The sequence below is a fragment of the Podarcis liolepis genome (assembly GCF_965112155.1).
Source record: "Podarcis liolepis genome assembly, chromosome: 11".
Classification (NCBI taxonomy): Eukaryota; Metazoa; Chordata; class Lepidosauria; order Squamata; family Lacertidae; genus Podarcis; species Podarcis liolepis.
In genome coordinates this window covers 39,433,641-39,453,523 of record NC_139565.1, presented here as the reverse complement: position 1 = coordinate 39,453,523, position 19,883 = coordinate 39,433,641, and the positions used below count along the sequence as shown (strand labels likewise).

At 41.8% G+C, this 19,883-nt stretch overlaps 1 protein-coding gene and 1 long non-coding RNA gene across 4 annotated transcripts in view; one reads left to right on the top strand and one right to left on the bottom strand.

Moving 5' to 3' along the window:
* Nucleotides 1–15,495, top strand: part of NLN (neurolysin) — a gene marked incomplete at its 5' end in the record, with an annotated part of 28,928 nt that extends 13,433 nt beyond the window's left edge. For all 3 annotated transcript variants that reach the window (XM_083465278.1, XM_083465276.1, XM_083465277.1), the window contains 10 exons: nt 553–660; nt 1,125–1,227; nt 2,042–2,202; nt 4,300–4,435; nt 5,346–5,712; nt 8,375–8,576; nt 9,559–9,745; nt 10,726–10,854; nt 12,043–12,179; nt 15,030–15,495. In XM_083465278.1, the coding sequence (XP_083321404.1) occupies nt 553–660; nt 1,125–1,227; nt 2,042–2,202; nt 4,300–4,435; nt 5,346–5,712; nt 8,375–8,576; nt 9,559–9,745; nt 10,726–10,854; nt 12,043–12,179; nt 15,030–15,161 (1,662 nt within the window). In that variant the 3' untranslated portion in view covers nt 15,162–15,495. The remainder of the gene's footprint in view (nt 1–552; nt 661–1,124; nt 1,228–2,041; nt 2,203–4,299; nt 4,436–5,345; nt 5,713–8,374; nt 8,577–9,558; nt 9,746–10,725; nt 10,855–12,042; nt 12,180–15,029) is intronic.
* Nucleotides 12,156–19,883, bottom strand: part of LOC310688749 — a 43,305-nt gene continuing 35,577 nt past the window's right edge. The window contains exons 3-4 of the long non-coding RNA XR_014517136.1: nt 12,632–12,913; nt 12,156–12,259 (exon numbers count right to left, since the gene is read on the bottom strand). This is a non-coding gene — a long non-coding RNA (uncharacterized lncRNA). The remainder of the gene's footprint in view (nt 12,260–12,631; nt 12,914–19,883) is intronic.

Here is a 19,883-nt window from a genome sequence, read left to right as displayed (position 1 = left end):
GTTAACTTTTGGGAAAACATTCCTGGTGTGTTGTAGAATGCTGATAACTGCATCATTAGATCAATGTGAAAAAAACAATATTTCACACACACACCAGAAATGTACAATTCAAATAAATAGTGAATACTGTCTACCTCGGTTCATTTTGCAGATGAGGCACAGGCAGTGGTGGTTGCCAGTGTGAAAGCACTCACCTGATTGTTGTCGTTGAGGTGCAAACACCCTGGCGGGAGCACTGATTTACACCACACCAGTCTCCCCACTGTACCCCCCTGCCGCCTCCCAGTAAGCAGTGGCTATGCAGGTGACAGGAAATCAGGCAAATGCCCCACCAACTCCTACTGGGCATAGATAAACTCTTTCAATATTGGACAAAAGATTAATGTTTTCTTTAGTAAAATGCTTGATATAATACGTGTGTGTGTGTGTGTGTGTGTGTCCCCATCCATGATGCAGAAGAAGACAGCCACCGTTCTTGTTATTCCTGTGATGCTCACTGAGCTTTTAATATGCTACGAAATGGCTAAATATCATCATCTGCTTTCATTTCAGCAAACATGTGACATTGAGACTTTAAGGCCTGAAGCCAAAAGATACTTGAAGAAGTCAATAAAAATGGGGGAAAGGAATGGTCTCCATCTTCCTACAGAAGTACAAAATGTAAGTATGACATCCACAGATAGTAAAAAGGGATAAAAGAAGAACATTCCAAACAGTATGGTTTTTGAGTGATTGGTGGTTTCCTTAGACAAGAAGTCCCAACTGCCTTATCGGGGTTCCTGACTGTATGGGGCATTCGGGCTGACACACTTCCACACTACCTTCAGAGCTTCACAGTAAACAATGGAAGAAGCATGCCCAGTGACAATGGAGGTGGCATGCCTTCCTCCATCCCTCTTCGATCCAAGCTGAATGCAGGAAGAAAGCATGGATCACAGATACGGAAGTATACACTTTAATTGACGGATTTGAACTATATATACATGACTTGAGTAACTCAGGCTGATATATTGAAAGTGTTCTTTGTCCTTGGCAAATAAATTAGCATGTTCAAACTGTTGTGCTATTCTGTTTGTTTGTTTTTAATAAAGGTTATCCTTCTCCCATCTTTCTCTCCTATTAAGGAAATCAAGATGATAAAGCAGAAACTGAGCGAACTATGCATTGACTTCAGCAAAAACCTCAATGAAGATAATACATTCCTGATATTTTCTCAAGATGAACTTTGTGAGTATACATATATATATTTACCAATTGCTGTTGAGAGGAGGTGTATGCATTTTTGTATTAACGCTGTCAAATGATTAAGTGTTATGCTACTGAGTCTTCCAGATATGTGTAAGCATTGTCTCAATCAGCCGTCCTCAATCAAGTACCCCACATATGTTTTGGATGCCCATATTGGCTGGGGCTGATGGGACTTGTAGTTGAAAACATCTGGAGAGCACCAGGTTGGGAAAAGCTACCTCAGATACTTATCAGCTTCACCTGTCAAAAGTATAGTTAACATCTTGCTCTCATTTCCACTTTACTTGCAATGACCATTTCCCCACAGCTGTATATTGTTAGTTTCATGTTTTGTCTTCTTTGGATCATTTCATTGGATGGAAGAATGTTTTAACACTAATTGCTTTTAGATGATGTAACTGTTTTTAGAATGCTTTTGTTGCTCATAGTGAATTTGCATGTTTACTTCAGTTTATGCTGTTGACATATGTACGTACGTATGTATGTATGAGAGAATGTATAGACCAGGAGTGTGGGACCTGTGCCCCTTCAGATGCAGCTAGACTAAAACTCCCATCATCACTGACAATTGGCCATGCTGATGGGAGCGGGAGTCCAAAATATTTAGAAGGCCACAAGTTCGTTAGGCAGCTAATAATGGAAACCATAGGGTGGTAATTTTAAAAATGGATGTTGACAGTAGAAATCAGCCGGGTAATTAAACAGTTTTGATGGTTGCTATGTCAAACATTTGTTGTATTGGTAAAGAAAATGTCTGAAAAGTATCCTTTTTCCTATATCCCGTGTTCCTCAGGTGCCCTTCCTGATGATTTCATCAGTAGTTTGGAGAAGACTGAAACAGACAGATATAAAGTTACCTTAAAATATCCACACTATTTTCCTGTTATGAAGAAGTGCAGTGTTCCAGACACCAGACGAAGAATGGAAGCTTCTTTTAACTCCAGGTGTAAAGAGGTATGAGAGATTTGTCCCACCCATACCAAAGTGAGATAAAATATAGGAACAATATGACTGATCCATGGCCCTTTATGTACCTGGCTTGGTGGACTCATTTTGATTGTTTTCTCACGGTAGTAGCCTATATTATCCACAACTGGAGAGCGGAACTTGTGGCCTTACAGATGTTGTTGGATTCCAGCTCCCATCAGCCCCAGCCAGCAAGGCAGGGGAGATAGGAGATGGAGTCCAATGACATCCAGACTGCCACAGAGTCCCCATTTCTCTTCTGTAGTGCATTGGGAAATGAATGAGTACAGAAAATTCGCTTTTTAAAAAAAAGTGGCAATCTTCAAATTCTACATATTTACAAAAATTAAAAATAAATAAATCCTAACTTCCATTGCCTATATGGGTTACTCATTTAACAACTAGAGTTTTAGTACTGATGTATACCAAGAAGTACATAAAGGCAAGTTAAGCTTGTTAAAATGCTTTGGAGACCTCGGTGATTAAAGATGCAGCTGAACACAAATTCAGAAATGAGTTAGCAGGGGAAAAAACATGTGGACTTACATGTTTTAAAGAAGGTGAATAATTGTCAAAAGAAATTAATAATGTCATCACGAGGCATTGGTTGTTGTGTCTTACATTTATAAATAATTCGTTGGCAAGTTTCAGAATTAAGATAACCATTCCAGGAACTGAGTAGTGTAAAATTAGCCTAATTCAAAGGACAGCATGTGAAGGTGCTAGATTTGTTTCACTTTTCTTTTGAACTTTTCTGAAAACTATTTAAAAACCCAATTATGTGATCAAATAAGCAGTGGATCGCTAAGAGCAAAGAGGAAGCTTAGGTAAGTATCATAATAATACATATAAATCGATGGAGGTGCTTTACCTTAAGTGCTTCCATTACAGTCAACTGTCTAGTTCAGTACAGTGGTGCCTCGCAAGACGAAATTAATTCGTTCCGCAAGTTTTTTCTTCTTGCGAGTTTTTCGTCTTGCGAAGCACGGTTTCCCATAGGAATGCATTGAAAATCAATTAATGCGTTCCTATGGAAACTGCTTGCCAGGCTGGCGGTGCGGAGAAGGGCTTTTCTCCCCACCGCAAGCCTTCAGGACAGGTACGGGAACAGAGGGGAAGGGGCGCAGCGCTTCTCCTCTGTTCCCGGGGCTTGCGGTGGGAGGAGGGTTTTTCCTCCCCACCGCCAACATTCAGAACAGCATTCTGAATGTTGGCGGTAGGAAGGAAAACCCTCCTCCCACCGCAAGTCTTCAGGACAGCCATCCGAAGGCTGGCGCGGGGAGAAGGTCTCTCCGCCCCACCGCCAGGCTTCGGAGCAGCCTTCCAAAGGCTGGCGGTGGGGCGGAGAGACCTCCTCCCGCCGCCAGCCTTCGGAGCAGCCTTCCGAAGCCTGGCGGTGGGGCGGAGAGACCTCCTCCCGCCGCCAGCCTTCGGAGCAGCCTTCTGAAGGCTGGCGCGGGGAGGAGGTCTCTCCGCCCCACTGCCAGGCTTCGGAGCAGCCTTCCGAAGGCTGGCGGCGGGAGGAGGTCTCTCCGCCCCACCGCCAGCCTTCAGAGGAGGTCCGAGGACAGTGGGGAAGACGCGCTGCGCTTCCCCGCTGTCCCGGAGATTTGCCTATGGGCTTTCGTCTTGCGAAGGAAGCCCATAGGGAAATTTGTTTTGTGAAGCGCCTCCAAAACGGAAAACCCTTTCGTCTAGCGGGTTTTCCATCTTGCGAGGCATTCGTCTTGCGGGGCACCACTGTACTAGATCTCAGGCAGAGGTCTCTTCCAGCTCTCCTCCATGAGATCCTTTTAAATGGAGATTCCAGGGACTGAATATGGAAACTTTCACATGTAAAATGCATGTTCCACCAATGAGCTACAGCCCTTCCTGAATTAAAGCATATGTAAATTGTGGATACTTGGCTACAAAACATAAGGAAACTTTTAAAAAACAAACAAACAAACATATATTTTTAGCATTTTGGCGTTCTCAAGAGTTTGACGCATATTTCGTTCACAACGTATGCAATTGCTGTCAAAAGTACATTTTATTCTTTGCATTGTATGAAATAGCTTAAAGCCTTAATTTTTATTTCCCTAGGAAAATGTTAGCATTCTTCAACAGCTGCTTCCTTTGAGGGCAAAATTAGCAGGACTTATGGGATACAACACACATGCCAATTTTGTTCTTGAGCTGAACACTGCACAGATCACAGACAATGTTACAGCGTTCTTAGGTTTGTTTTTATTTATATATGCAAAAGTATCAAATATAGTACTTGAATCATGGGGTAAAATTTATTGTGAAAATTTACTGGGGGCGGGCAAAGAAAAGGATCTGATCAAGTATTTTTAGCATCTTTTTTTCTACTCAAACTCTATCTAACTTTCGGTTTCTCTGTATATATATTTGGAGAGTATAAGAGAATGAGTGTGATTTATGAGATTTAAGAGGACTTCTATAACATTACCTAGCACTTGCTTAACCATTTATTAGTTATAAGTAGAAGTAAGCCAAGCAGTCAAGAGCACCTAGTTAACATCCCTAAATTTTATAAATCTGCCTAGTGCAAGAAAGAAAAAGTGGATTATCTAACCCACCCAGTTGCAAATAGGTAGGTGTTTTATTGGGTTGGAACAAGTCCATATCTGTCTGTCTCATTATCTACAGGCTATGCAAACAGATATGCCCTAATGACACCAATCCAGGTGATTAGGATCTGTTAGGAACTAACTTGCAGGAAATACAGTTGTTGTAGTTTTTAATGGAGTTTCTCCTTCAGTAAATGCTATGCCAGCCTTTAATTAAGAAGAAATTACTTGGGTATTAAGCATTTAGTAGGAATTAACTAGACAGTGTTCTAAAACAGGGGCTTATTGATATATCACATCAGTATCAGTCACATATAGTTAACTGCATTTGATGTTTGTTCTTGGCCTTCTGTTTCTGTTCGACCAAATAGAGCTAAGAATAAAATGGTTATAAAAATGTAACTGCTGCAGTAATGTAAGAAAATAAGAGCCCTGCTAGATCAAATCAAAGGCTTATCTAGTCCAGAGGTCTGTAGACAACCAAATGCCACTGGGAGCCCTTGAGATGAAGACAAACAAGCTGGCAAAAGTAATTCTAATTGTTTCTCTTTTCAGATGACCTAAGCAATAAGCTGAAGCTTTTGGGTGAGGCTGAGAGAGCGTTTATTCTAAACCTTAAGAAAAAGGAGTGTGAAGAAGCAGGGTTTGAATACGATGGCAGGATTAATGCATGGGACCTGCATTATTACATGAATCAGACAGAGGAGCTCAAATACTCTGTGGATCAAGAAAAGCTGAAGGAGTATTTTCCCATTGAAGCCGTCACGGAAGGATTACTGAATATTTACCAGCAGCTGCTTGGACTTGTATTTGAACAAGTGGATGGTGCTCACGTTTGGCATGAGAGTGTCACACTTTACACCGTAAAGGACAGCTCAACAGGTGAAGTTTTAGGGCAGTTCTACTTGGACCTGTACCCAAGGTAACTTTATGATTTATAGCTAAGATTAGTGGCGGCGGCTTCTCTTAATGGCATATATACCTAGCTCTTCTTTCAAGGATCTCAGCATGGTGCAAGGGGGGTATCACACCTCCCTATTTTTATTTTCCTCATGACACTGTGAGGTAGTTTAGGCTGAGAGAGCATCACTGGCCCAAGCTCACTCAGTAAGCTCCTCTCTAACTGTGTCTTCCCCAACGCAGTGCCCTCCAGATGCTGTAAAACTACAACTCCCAGCATGGCTAATGGTCAGGGATGATGGGAGTTTGTCCAAAACACCTGAAAAGCACCAGGTTGGACAAGGCTGCTCTGATCACTATATTTCACTGGTTCTCTTAACGAAATTTTTATTTACCATAAAAAGTGTTCTCTAGTTAATCAGTCAGAATATGTTTACCCTTTAAAATTTAGTTTTAATGCAGGTAGTTAATAAAAAATAACAGATGGCAAGGACCATCTTATAACAGACATTTCCCTTAACTATTACATTGGAAAGAAGCCTCTTCTAAAGGGACTCCTGTTGCAATGGATGTGTATATCAACTAACTACAAAGAAAAGTATGTTTATTTCTTTAGAGCAGTAGAGTTGGCTCCAAACTTAGTCATTCTTTAGAGTACGGTAAAGGTAAAGGGACCCCTGACCATTAGGTCCAGTCGTGACCGACTCTGGGGTTGTGGGAGCTGGTGTACAACTTCTGGGTCATGTGGCCAGCATGACTAAGCTGCTTCTGGTGAACCAGAGCAGCGCACGGAAACGCCGTTTACCTTCCCGCCAGAGCGGTACCTATTTATCTACTTGCACTTTGACGTGCTTTCGAACTGCTAGGTTGGCAGGAGCAGGGACTGAGCAATGGGAGCTCACCCCGTCACGGGGATTCGAACCGCCAACCTTCTGATCGGCAAGCCCTAGGCTCCGTGGTTTAACCCACAGCGCCACCTGTGTCCCTATTCTTTAGAGTAGCTCTGCTGAAATCTGTGGAACTACTCGTAAGAATGTCTGAGCTCAGAGCCAACCCACTTCTCCGCTCATGCGCAGATGCAATTAATTTATTAATACACTAGGATTTCTTGAATCAGTGACAGCCTTGGTAAAACTCATTATTTTTAAAGGATTATAGTGTGGCTGATCACAGCTGGTTATTTGTGGATGGAAAGCTAGGAGCCTGGCTAAGATTTGTGCCATTCCTTGTGGATGCTCACAGTTTCCCCCCAAAGGAATAACTCTGGGAACTGTTGTTGTATTTGGCATTCATATATTTAGCAATGACCTCTTTTAACACTGCTTCCTGCTAAATGCTACTGGAATTCAAGGACACAGGGCAGATCCTAATGCAACTATGACTGCCAAGTGCTGCCAAAGTTAGTTTGTTTTGTATTTCTAATGTCCCTTTATGGCACATGCCTCAAAGCTTAAGGTGTTTTGCATCCCTTACTCTATGAAACTGAACACTTGGACGGGATTAACTTCTAAACCTCCTCAGGCAGCTCTTATAGCTTGGCTGTAGAACAGAAAACCAGGTCTGTTGGCTGATGAACCTGCCAAGCCAACATATCTAAATTGATATAGTGCTATTTCTAAGCATAGTTTCCTCGAAAAGGAGAAGGAATAATGTTTAGCAGGAAATCACTGCACTTAAGTTTTCTTCCTCATCAGGGCTGTGGCTTACTTTCACCACAATGTCAAATAATGGCTTGGTAATAGAGAACATCTCTGTGATGTCTGCAACCTTTGCTTCCGCTCTGTCACCTGGTTCACACACAATGCTAAGCCAAACCATGAACAAGCAAACATGCAGGTTCTCAATAAAGGATTGTGGCTGCTTTGCTCCTCCTCTGGTTCTGCTGCCATGGGCTAAGCACCCCATCTTTTAAGAAGATTTCCAAGAAAGAATAACTGCACCCCGAAGGTGTATTGAGAACCAAAAGTTTCTGACCAAGACGCTCTTATATCCACTTCCCTTCTGTAATGGCATACAAATGCTGTAACTCTTAGAAATACCTGACACTCAAGTAAAAGGATAAAGGAGGAGGAATATGAGGGCAAAAGTCAAAAGGTAATAGGCTCCAGAAATTATAATGTGGTAAAACATAACTGATGGTCTGCAAATGGTGTTGAGGGCAACCTTGTTGCAACTGTGATAGTCACGAACATTATGGAGTTTAGTGCCAGGCATTATTGTTTGCACTTGGCTTCACAGTTCCAAAGGACAACATAATTAGATTCCATTCCTGAAATCTTTTTATACATTAAAAGGAAAGGCTAATGCTCCAGAGAGTAAGATCTGTCCTTTTACATGACTAAGGATAGCTTACAGTAAAACTGACACAAGGAAGCAGTCAAATTTCCCTCGTGGTATTATGTCAATTTCAGGAAAGAAAGAAAAAGCATTATTTTATGTGCTTATATTCATAGAGCTGATGCTGTTGTTGTTTGGATTCCAAGTATGGTGGCGATATATATATATATATATATACACACACACACACACACACACACATATATATGGAAACGTGAAATGCTTTCTTGTTAATAGCTATTCCAAGAAAAGGATGTTGTTCTCTAATACTGGTAAGCAATGCCAAATGATTCACTTTTTCATTGTGGTAGTTTGCTAAACATGCTTTTGGCCTATTTCTTACTCAGAGAAGGAAAGTATGGTCACGCGGCATGCTTTGGACTCCAGCCCGGCTGCCTCCTCTCTGATGGCAGCAGAATGATGTCAGTAGCAGCCTTGGTAACCAACTTCACAAAGCCAACACTAGATCGCCCATCACTGCTGCGACATGATGAGGTGAAAACCTACTTCCATGAGTTTGGACATGTAATGCACCAGATATGTGCACAGGTTAGTGGCTGCCTTGTTCCTCAGACAAAATAGTAAATCTTCTAGTCTGATTCTGTGAACGTGAGCTTCCATTTTGAAAGAAGACAACAGATCAAAGAGCTGCATGTCAACTTCCCCCCAACTGAAGAAAGAAAACTTTGGTTTCAAATAATTCAGAATTAATGGTAAATTTGGATGGGCTCTCCCTTTACTTAGAAATATTTCCCGTTTATAAAGTTTCTTTGTAATTTTCAGATTAAAAGCAAACCTTGGTAAATCCTGATCCCATGAATGTCAAGGGCAGGCTTGTTAATTGACTTTAGCAGAGGTGCCATCCCATCCCTGATGACTCCGGTCATTAGGAATAGAATCTGCTTGTACCTGTGGAACCAAATCTGCAGTTCTGATTCTTTATTGCTCTAGAGTGCTACAGTGGGCCACTTCAGATAACGAGACTGATTTGCCTCTGTGCATAGATCTGGCAAACGACCTCCAATTCCACTGGCCCCACACATCTCAGTTGTGGCCCATGTGCATAGGTCAAAATTGCTTAGTCATTCCCTATTTTCTGGGTGTTGACTGTGCGATGTTGGCCTGTGCGTGTAATATTTTATGCACATATAAGAACCAGTGTGGTGTAGTGCTTATTAGGACCTGGGAAAGCAAAGTTCAAATCATCACTCAGCCATGAAGCTCCCTGGGTGACTTTAGGCCAGTCTTCATCTCCTAGCTAAACCCACTGCACAGGGTTTAGGATAAAATGATAAAGGAAGATGGTAGACTATTAATAATAATTAGGCTGTAACTTGGACACGCTGTCCCCATGCATAAGGACTGGATTAGCCTTCTTGTGTGTTGTCTGAACCATTCCAGAATGTTGGAAGAATGGGGTACAGTGTTTGTATAAACCTATATGTGCATATATAAAAATCTTTTGCAAAATCGGCTGTAATTTAATATGTATGTACACTTATTGGTTTATATTTGTTCTCCTCTTTCATAGACTGACTTTGCTCGGTTTAGTGGAACTAATGTGGAAACAGACTTTGTAGAGGTGCCTTCACAAATGTTTGAGAACTGGGTTTGGGAAAAAGAACCTCTACAAGAAATGTCCAGGCACTATAAAGATGGCAGCCACGTCCCAGATGATCTCGTTGAAAAACTGGTAGCTTCTAGGCTAGCCAACACAGGTATTCCCTTCTCTCTGTCTCCTCCCCACCCCCTCTCTCGCTTGCTGTAGTTTTACTTTCTGTGTGAGAAAAAGCATCCCTGACATATTCTGAGTGAAAGAATGTCATAAAATGATAGCTGAAAGGACAGGCAAGGAAGTGTAGATGAGCTGCACTGCACTGAGCTCCTTCGGCCGTGTCCCTCCCCCTCTTAGTTTCTTTTTATGATATTCTTTCACTCAAGGATGCTCAGGCTTCTTCCAGCTCATAACACATGAATGCACCTTTGGTTAGTTGAACCTATCGAGTATCCCCCAAAGTAACTCCCCCCCCTTAATTGATATTCTTCACTTTGTAAATGTTTTTATGGACCCTGTTTAGTTATAGTTGGAAAGATGGGGGGGGGCAAGGGGAACTGCACAAGCCTCAAGCCTTCTCTATCAATCTCCCCACCCCCGATATAATCTAGGAAAGGGGATATCAGATAAAGAGGACCCATGTCTTACAAGCAATTTGTCCTGTATTTAGTATGCATCCTATTAAAATGTAAATTTACCACATTTTATTTTTTGTTTGTTCAGTTCTTTCAATTTAAAGTGGATAATGAGAATTCCTCTGTATAATTCTATTCAACTATAAGTACAGTGGTACCTCGGGTTACATATACTTCAGGTTACATACGCTTCAGGTTACAGACTCTGCTAACCCAGAAATAGTACCTCGGGTTAAGAATTTTGCTTCAGGATGAGAACAGAAATCGTGCTCCGGCAGCGCGGCAGCAGCAGGAGGCCCCATTAGCTAAAGTGGTGCTTCAGGTTAAGAACAGACCTCCGGAACGAATTAAGTACTTAACCCGAGGTACCACTGTACTTGGTAATCTGTTTCTTTCCTATGCTCCTTTCCTAGGCTGGAATTTACAGCATTTGCATCTTAACAAACCTCTCTTGCCCTTTTCTTGCCGATTAGTTGAAAATTGTGTTTTGATCCTCTTCTTTATCTAGGTCTTCTGACACTTCGTCAGATTGTGTTGAGCAAGGTTGATCAGTCTGTCCATACAATATCTTCTGCTGATCCTGCTAAGGAATATGCCAAATACTGTGATGAAATTTTAGGAATACCTGCAACCCCAGGTATGAAAACCTGAAGCTTCTATTTTACTTTATAAACTCTTTGTTCATTCCATGTTACTTTTTTTGAACACCAGCTTTAAAAACAAACTGTTACAACATTATTTTTTAGGAATGATGGATGTTTTGCTTGATTTTTTTATTTTGCCACCTTAGGCTTCTTTGGGAAGAAGATCAGGATAAACAAACCTAATAAATTCTTCTTCTTCTTCTTCTTCTTCTTCTTCTTCTTCTTCTTCTTCTTCTTCTTCTTCTTTCTCCTAACACAGAAAACCTGGATACATAGGGTTGAATCCAGGATTCTGTGAGCAGAGTTCTGCTTATTAAACAGGGTTTCTTTGGTGTTGGCTCCTCCTGCATCTCCTAAAATGTGCTCCAAAGGTTGGGGGGGTGTTGCCTGGAACAGTGTTGCCTGGAGATGGCACAGGGAATTACAGTGGGAAGGAAGAAATTGACAAAAATATCCTCCCCTCTGTTGAATTCTCCTTCAGATCAAATGCCTTAGCATGAACAGGTCAGGCCAATGAACTCAAAGGACAGCAAAGTGTTCTCTCCACCATAGCCAGAATTCTGCCTCCCTTTGCTCTTGTCAGAGCCAAGCAAGAAGAGAGGGACTTAGGCAGTCTCCCGTCTGACTATGCCCTGCACAGTACCCTGTTCACAGTGCTGAGAGTTGAGGATCACTACCAAAGCTTGGAGACAGCACCTTGTATTCTAGGGCAGTTTTGGGGGCTCCAGTAGGGCATGCTAGCATGGATATCAGCCCCAGGCTGTCCTCCAGCCAAGCACCTGGGTCCGAGAGCCGCCATTTTAATTTCTTTCAGTGCCCCAGATTGACACTACGTCAGGCATTCTAGAGCGGCTCTTGTGTGCCCTTGAAGCACACTCTCACTTTTCTCGTCAGGTGTACTCTATCCACTCTACCTCACTCAGAAGCGGCTGGCTCCCCAGGGAAAGGTTCAGCATGGTCAAGAGTACTGTCTTTCATGTACATGATATTTGCTTGTTATATCTGTGGATCCTCTAAGATGTTCTCATGTATGTGGAGTTCTCCCATGATTTGGCTAGGCCAGATCTGCTTGACTTCGGAGATGTAACTATATCAGATGCTCTTCTCTGGAACATTCTGTCTAAAGCCTGAATGTTTTATCAGTGTCTCCCATGTTTTCTTTTCTTACACTGCTTTTAAAGGTACAAATATGCCAGCTACCTTTGGACACCTGGCAGGTGGCTACGATGCCCAGTACTATGGCTACCTATGGAGTGAAGTTTTCTCAATGGATATTTTCTACAATTGCTTTAAGAAAGAAGGAATAATGAATCCAAAGGTATGGAAACTTCCTTTATGATGCCTGCTATAAAGTTCAATCAGTTCAAGGATTTTCTGTAGTCTCAAAAATATGGTTTACTAGAAAGGATATAAGGGACACGGGTGGCGCTGTGGGTAAAACCACAAAGCCTAGGACTTGCCGATCAGAAGGTCGGCGGTTGGAATCCCTGCGACGGGGTGAGCTCCCGTTGCTCAGTCCCTGCTCCTGCCAACTTAGCAGTTTGAAAGCACATCAAAGTGCAAGTAGATAAATAGGCACCGCTCCGGTGGGAAGGTAAATGGAGTTTCCGTGCACTGCTCTGGTTCGCCAGAAGTTGTTTAGTCATGCTGGCCTCATGACCCGGAAGCTGTCTGCAGAAAAACGCCGGCTCCCTCGGCCAATAAAGTGAGATGAGCGCCGCAACCCCAGAGTTGGTCACGACTGGACCTAATGGTCAGGGGTCCCTTTACCTAGAAAGGATATAACTGGGAAGTTTGAATTCACAGGCTTTTCTACTCCTCCATGAGAGGTCCAGAAGGTGGCAACACGAGAACAGGCCTTTTCTGCAGTGGCTCCCCTTTGTGGAATGCTCTCCCCAGGGAGGCTCACCTGGCGCCTTCATTATTCACCTTTAGGCACCAGGCGTAAACGTACCTCTTCTCCCAGGTCTTTGGCTAACTGACATCCGATGCCCTTTTCTTATCCAACATAATGGGAGTAAATGTTGTTTCTTCAGTTCCCTTTTAGAAAACCTGCTGTATATAATAAAGACATGGAATTAAAAAGAGTACTGGGAAAAACCAACGTAACATGTCCTGAAGGTTTTGCGTCTTAAATGAACAGACAAATGTGAAACAAAAAATGGCAAGCAAAAACAATGGAGAGCAGAGAACAAGTTAAAATACATTAGAATAGGCAAGTGAAAATAGATAAGCCTTGAGGCAGCTCTGGGAGTGTAGGAGGAACTGGATCCTACTAATATCAGGGGGCAGTGAATTCCAGAGATAAGGCACCGCCAAAGAAAGCAGACAGCGGCATGAGCCGTCAGATGCAGTTTTTGGTCTGACTGGGAGGCGGGCACCAGAAGAGCTCAGAGGTATACAGAAAGACAGACAATAAGCAGTAGCAGCAAGCATTCAAAAATAAGATGCTGAAGTGAATTTAATGGAGGAGAGCGAGTGCATAGGAAGGCAAAAAGATATTTACAAAAGGAGGCAATGCCCAAAGAGCTGCAAAGAATGGATACCAGTGATTTTAGCAAAGGGAAAAAACAACAAAAAGGGCAATGTAATACTCCAGTCTGCTTCTGCATAGCTGCAGTCTAGCATTACAGTACTGTGGTCTGCTAGTTCATACACAGCTGTACTGTGTCATTCTATTCGTTGTGTGGGTCCTTCTAGTAACATGGAAGCTTATATATGTCATTAATGGATGCCTCCAGGAATATTCAGCATTGGAAAGAGCCAATCTAAGTGGGCATTAGAAATCACAACATGGCAAAGGTCCTCACTTGTGGATGAGTTAACATGTAGACAAACCCTTATACTAGGATCAGTGGTAAGTGGAAGAACATTTTTAGACCTGTGTGCAGTGACAGTCACAGGTGGTAGTTCTGCTGCCCTCAAGGTATTGGGGGGGGCAGCCTGGTAGAGGGAATTATTTGTGGCAACTAATAATAATAATAATAATAAATGTATTATTTATACCCTGCCCATCTGGCTGGGCTTCCCCAGCCACTCTGGGCGGCTTCCAAAAAAAATATTTAAATACTGTAATACATTAAAAGCTTCCCTAAACAGGGCTGCCTTCAGATGTCTTCTAAAAGTCTGGTAGTTGTTGTTCTCTTTGACATCTGGTGGGAGGGCGTTCCACAGGGAGGGCGCCACTACCAAGAAGGCCCTCTGCCTGGTTCCCTGTAACTTGGCTTCTTGCAGTGAGGGAACTGCCAGAAGGCCCTCAGTGCTGGACCTCAGTGTCCGGGTAGAACGATGGGGGTGGAGACGCTCCTTCAGATATACTGGACCAAGTCCATTTAGGGCTTTAAAGGTCAGCACCAACACTTTGAATTGTGCTCGGAAACATACTGGGAGCCAATGTAGGTCTTTCAAAACCGGTGTTATGTGGTCTCGGCGGCCGCTCCCAGTCACCAGTCTAGCTGCCGCATTCTGGATTAGTTGTAGTTTCCAGGTCACCTTCAAAGGTAGCCCCATGTAGAGCGCATTGCAGTAGTCCAAGCGAGAGATAACCAGAGCATGCACTACTATGGCGAGGCAGTCCGCAACATTCTGGAAACTCCTACATTCTGGAATTCCCTCCCCACAGAGGTGTGTCTAGAACTTTAATTGTATAGTTCCTGCTATATGCTAAATATGCACCTCTTTGGCATTGTCCTGAGATGTATATTGTCAAGACCCACCCTATTCCTGTGTTTGCGATTTATTTTAAACTGGTTTTAAATATTATTCCCTATTGGGGGTGGGGCACACTGCCATTGCAGTTTCAGCTCTGTCCTCTGACCAGTGATGTCAGCTGATGGGCCAGTGGGCGTGGCTTGAGAGAACAGAGCCAGATATACTTCTTTGCTCACTTCAGGTTCTGTAAACATTTAAAAAACTGGTTTTCTGGTTGTATGATAACTAATGACTTTTGGAATCCCCAGGAGGTCCATGTCAATCACATTGAGGAGTGACATTGGAGAGGCAGGGAGCAGGTCAGCTTGTGATAAAACAAAAATAAGTCATATCAGCTGCATGCCAAGACCACATGCTGCTTCCATTCTGCACAGGCTTCTTTTGCCTCTATTTATTGTAGAATTAGAAAGTTCACCTAAACATGAAATGTCAACCTACCAATTTTATTTTATTTTAGGCTGGAATGAAATACCGAAACCTGATCCTGAAGCCTGGAGGCTCATTAGATGGAATGGACATGCTCCAAAACTTTTTAGGTCGCAAGCCAAACCAAAAAGCCTTTTTATTGAGTAAAGGATTATATACTTAATAAAACTATGGTCTCCTTGTAATCAGGTGTCACCTGGGGGAATTTGTCTTGAAATGCCTGTTGGTTTCATGTCCTGAAAGGTGAAAGCACAAGAGTTTCTCATCAGCAAAGATCTAATTGTTTTTTCTAATGTTTTTATTACTGCTTTTCAAAGTTCATAATTCTCACTGTCGCCTCAAAATCCACACTAATTTTTGTAATGTACTTTACTGAAACTCTTGCTTTTTTAATTAGTAAATTATATGTGGAATGTGATGAAGTCATAAAATGAAAACAACATTGTTGTATTTTTTTTAATCAGGTACAGGTGTCGAATAAATACAACATAAATATTTTTGTGTGGCTTTTTCATATTGAACAACAATGAAGTGAAAGTCGTAAACGTTTCTTCTATTCATCCCTTCCCTACCCCATATATACCCCCTTCCTCTATGTTAAAAGAATAGGAGTATCCATATATTTTACCAGCAAAGCTGCTAGAAATTAGGGAAAAGTGAGAGTAGGTAGATCAGGAAACAGAGTAAAAGGCTTAGCTCTCCTCCCTATTGCCACTTTTCTGATCTTCCAAGTAGCTGTGTGGGGCTATTATTTGGTGGAGAGGGAAGCAACAGGAATACTGATTATGGATCTCCTATATCATGCAGGGGAGTTAATGTGGGACCCGAGAGCTAAAAAAATAACATCCACAGCTCAGCCAAGACTTCTCCCTGTTTCTGTGAAAAGATGGATGTCTGGTAATAAGAACTGAGCTGTGGTCCATTTCTCAACATTAAACCTCTGTGGAATGCAGAAGTTTCTGAATAAGTAACATATGGAGCATCATGAGTGAATTTTCCTCCTTTAAATCTGCTGGCAAGAAACTTCCACAGGAGGGAGACCTTTCTCTGAACAGAGAGGTTGTAGCAGAGGCTGCCACTTAAATATTCAAGATGTGGGGCAGCAGGGAACAAATATTATATAAAATTTGGGAGGCTAATATTTGTAGCTTTGTTTTTCATTTTTCATTTTTTCATTTCATTTCATTTTTTCATTTTTATTTTTTAAGCCAAGGAGGTTGCTGAGGATACCCTGCGGTTGGAATGCTAGTGAAACCGAAATAAACAGCAGGTTATCTGCAATATTACTTAGCCTGTGATCTCAAGAGCATCTTTGTAGCTTGCATTAAATGATCAATGCATCAATGAGACTTTAACTCTGATCACATTTGTTTGGGAGTAAGAGTACTTATCCATATACTTAGGCGTACACTTTTCCATTAGCCCCCAAAAGGATCAAGTGCTGCATAGCTTAGGTATAGCCTATTACCATCCGTGTCTACAGAGAAGCTGCAAAACCTCATTTTCTCCTGTTCATTTTCATAAAACAGCCAATTAAAGGTAGCTATGCACTATCTCTTATTAGGACAAACTAATAACTTATAAAAGTAACGTCTCCCAAACATAATTGCTCCCAAGCAATTATGCAAGTCTCCCAAACAATTATGCAGTAAAAAAAATTCCTCCCCCTGCCCAGCCACTCTTCCCTTATTTTTACTTCTTGTTTCTTTTTAGCACAGTGGAACTTGTTTCTGAGTAAACATGAATAGGGGTCAATTTCTACAAATATTGTGTAAAGTTCTTTGTGGTCTTTCCTTCCCTTCCTCCCATAATAACGGGTAAAATATATGTCTGTGCCTGCAACATCAGTTACTTAATTTTATCTTTATGGAAAAATCTAATCTGACAAGTTTGCAAATAATATATTTTCATATCAAAGTCAGCTGAATAGATGTCGCCTAACTGTTTCTTGCAATTAATATTCTTGTTTCAGTGTCTGCAAATACTAGTTGCTTCCTTTATCAAGGTGATATCCAAAAGAAGGTCAAGAAATTGATCAAGAACTTATGCAATCAATTAACTAAAAAGAAAAGGAATAAGCAGCTTTATAAAACCAGAGAAAGGTTCCCTACCCACTGGAACAGCATAAAAGAGCCTTTGTGGTCAAAATTGTTCTCTGCATGAGGGGGGGAAAACAGGAGACACTACTGTGGTGACCTCCATTTAACTGCCAGTTGGTGTGGGTTTTCCATGTATCTATATGTAAACATTCAGTAGATATCATATGAGCGTATCTTTGCTTTCTAGAACCACCTTTACAGAAACATTGAGTTGTATTCCAGGATAGTAATCTGCATATTCAAGGGTATATGCAGATATGGGCTGCCTGCTTCTCACTGTCACCCACTAATTGTAGGATAAAAGTAAATAGGCCGTAATTTTAAAGATTGTTTAGAAAGGGAAAACATGAGCCTAATCTGGACACTAGGATTACCAGGAATGGTGACTGGTTTAATCTCCACTCCCAAATATCCCCAGGTGCACCCCTTTAATTATTCCCATATAAATTAGTGTCTGACAGCACCTCAAACCAATACATTGCTACCTTTGGAACTATATTCTCTAAAATACTTTTGCTATATCAGGTTTCCTTTTTCCCCAGCGCATCAAGGTAAACAAGCTAGTTGGTTGTCCTTTTTAAAGTGAGAGCGGGGATGCCCTTAAAATAATGAAACAAACAAACAAATAGTAATTAAATTAAATAGTACAATGCAGAAGGGAGTAGACAAGTGGCTGTCTCATATTTGGGTCCAGGGTCCTTAGAAGAGTGGGGTGTGTGTGTGGAATAGATGCACTGAGCTATTTCTGATCTCCATGGTGCGTTTGGGAAGAGGAAGGTTACATTGTGCCACTTGTATTCAGCCCAGTCTCAATCTTTCCCTAACACTGTTTGTCATTTTCGAAATAGTAAACATTACAGCACTTTCGTAGGCAATCACTCTCTGTCTCTTGTACAAATAGACACCATGCATCTGTTCCCCTGCTATCAGGGAAAGTTTGAAGAAGCAAAAATCCTGTTCAGATGCCTTAGAGTCAAGGGCCATCTGCTTTAGTGACATGACTCTTTGGCATTTCCCTAGGAAAATTTATGTGGCTGTGGAGCCTGATACTGTTCAACAATGCTCAAGAATAATTTTCTTATATTCAAAATGCCAAACAATATGTTTTTAAATGATTATTCCTTTAGCTTTGAGACTCAGAAAACCTGGCAGATTCCTTGTGGGCATGACCAGATTACATAGCCAGCATTTAGGTTGTGGTTATTTATTGAGTGACTGAATTTATATCCCACACCTCCCTCCAAAAGAGCCCAGAGCTGCAACCTGATAACCCTGGTTAGAGACTCAGTGTGGTGAAACAGTTAAGCGTGTCAGACTAGGACTTCATCCACAGGAAAATGTGGTAAACTCAATTTCAGACTGAAAAAATGAGAAAGGGACAAACCAAAGCTGACAAGAGAGAAGGCTTTATGTAGCCCAACCGAAGGCAATATGTTCATGGGACACAGAGGAACACCTCCATGGAAGTTCTTGAAGGGCAGAAGACACATTTGAATATCTTATTGAGAGGTTGCTTAGCTTATAACAACATAAATGGTTTGTGGGTATGTTGCCTGTGGGCCAGAAGAAACACTTCTCAGACAGCAAGGCAAATTAGATGACAAAGACTTACTGTATTGTTTGGGATAGAGCCTAGCAGACCGTAGACTTGTCCTTGGTTTTTCAGTTAATTTGCCTGTAGCATGTGGCCTTGCCAGTAATTGAATAACTGCAAGACTTCAGGCTAGAATTTCTTAAATGGTTCCTCCTTACTTCCTGCAATAAAACTCATGTAATTAGCAAGACACACTTTTGGAAAGCATATTTCCTTTGGCGGGTTATTACTTTTCTCGAAGTCTGCAATTTATTTAAAGAGGTGTAAGAGAGAGAGAGCAGATTGGTTTTAAAACTCACCCTTAATTAGAATTACAGTGGGGTCCCAACTCCAATAGCTTTTATTTCATCAATAAATGTGCTCCTTTTCCCAATAAACCTCAGCCACCTTTTCTAAAGCACTGAACTTCCTGAGAACTGTGAGAGAATAAGGTCAAGATAACTTTATTCAGGTACTACTGGCGTTTATGGCAAAAAGTCTAAAATGGCTAAGAGTATAAAATGGCAGTATGGTTTTTTCCCTTAGTTTGGTTCATGACTAGCAAAAAATTAAGGAAAAGAGGCTAAGCTGTAGACAGGAAGAGTGACAGAGAAAGCTGGAAGGCAAACCAAAATGGAAGACTCTAGTACTGAACAACAACAAAAAAGATGTATGTTGCTAGCATACAACTGTTTCTAGCAATGCCTCACTATATAAGGAACAACATAGAAAGGGAGAGATGAATTAGTAGCCCATATATTTGTTGGACCACTTTTTCCCCATTCAAAGATATCACCATCTGAGAAGGATGGTCTCCAGCATAGTCCTGCCATCTGAAGTATATAGGTGGTGACAGGGAAGACCTTTCTCATGGTGCCTCCATGTCTCTTGTATACCATCTCCAGGGAAGCCTGCCCGACACCTGCATTACTGTTACAGTGGTACCTCGGGTTACAGACGCTTCAGGTTACAGACTCCACTAACCCAGAAATAGTACCTTGGGTTAAGAACTTTGCTTCAGGATGAGAACAGAAATCGTGTGGCAGTGGCACAGCAGCAGCAGGAGGCCCCATTAGCTAAAGTGGTACCTCATGTTAAGAACAGTTTCAGGTTAAGAACGGACCTCCAGAATGAATTAAGTTCTTAACCCGAGGTACCACTATATTTGGGCACCAGGCCAATAACAATTCCATTTCCCCAGGGTTTTGTTTTT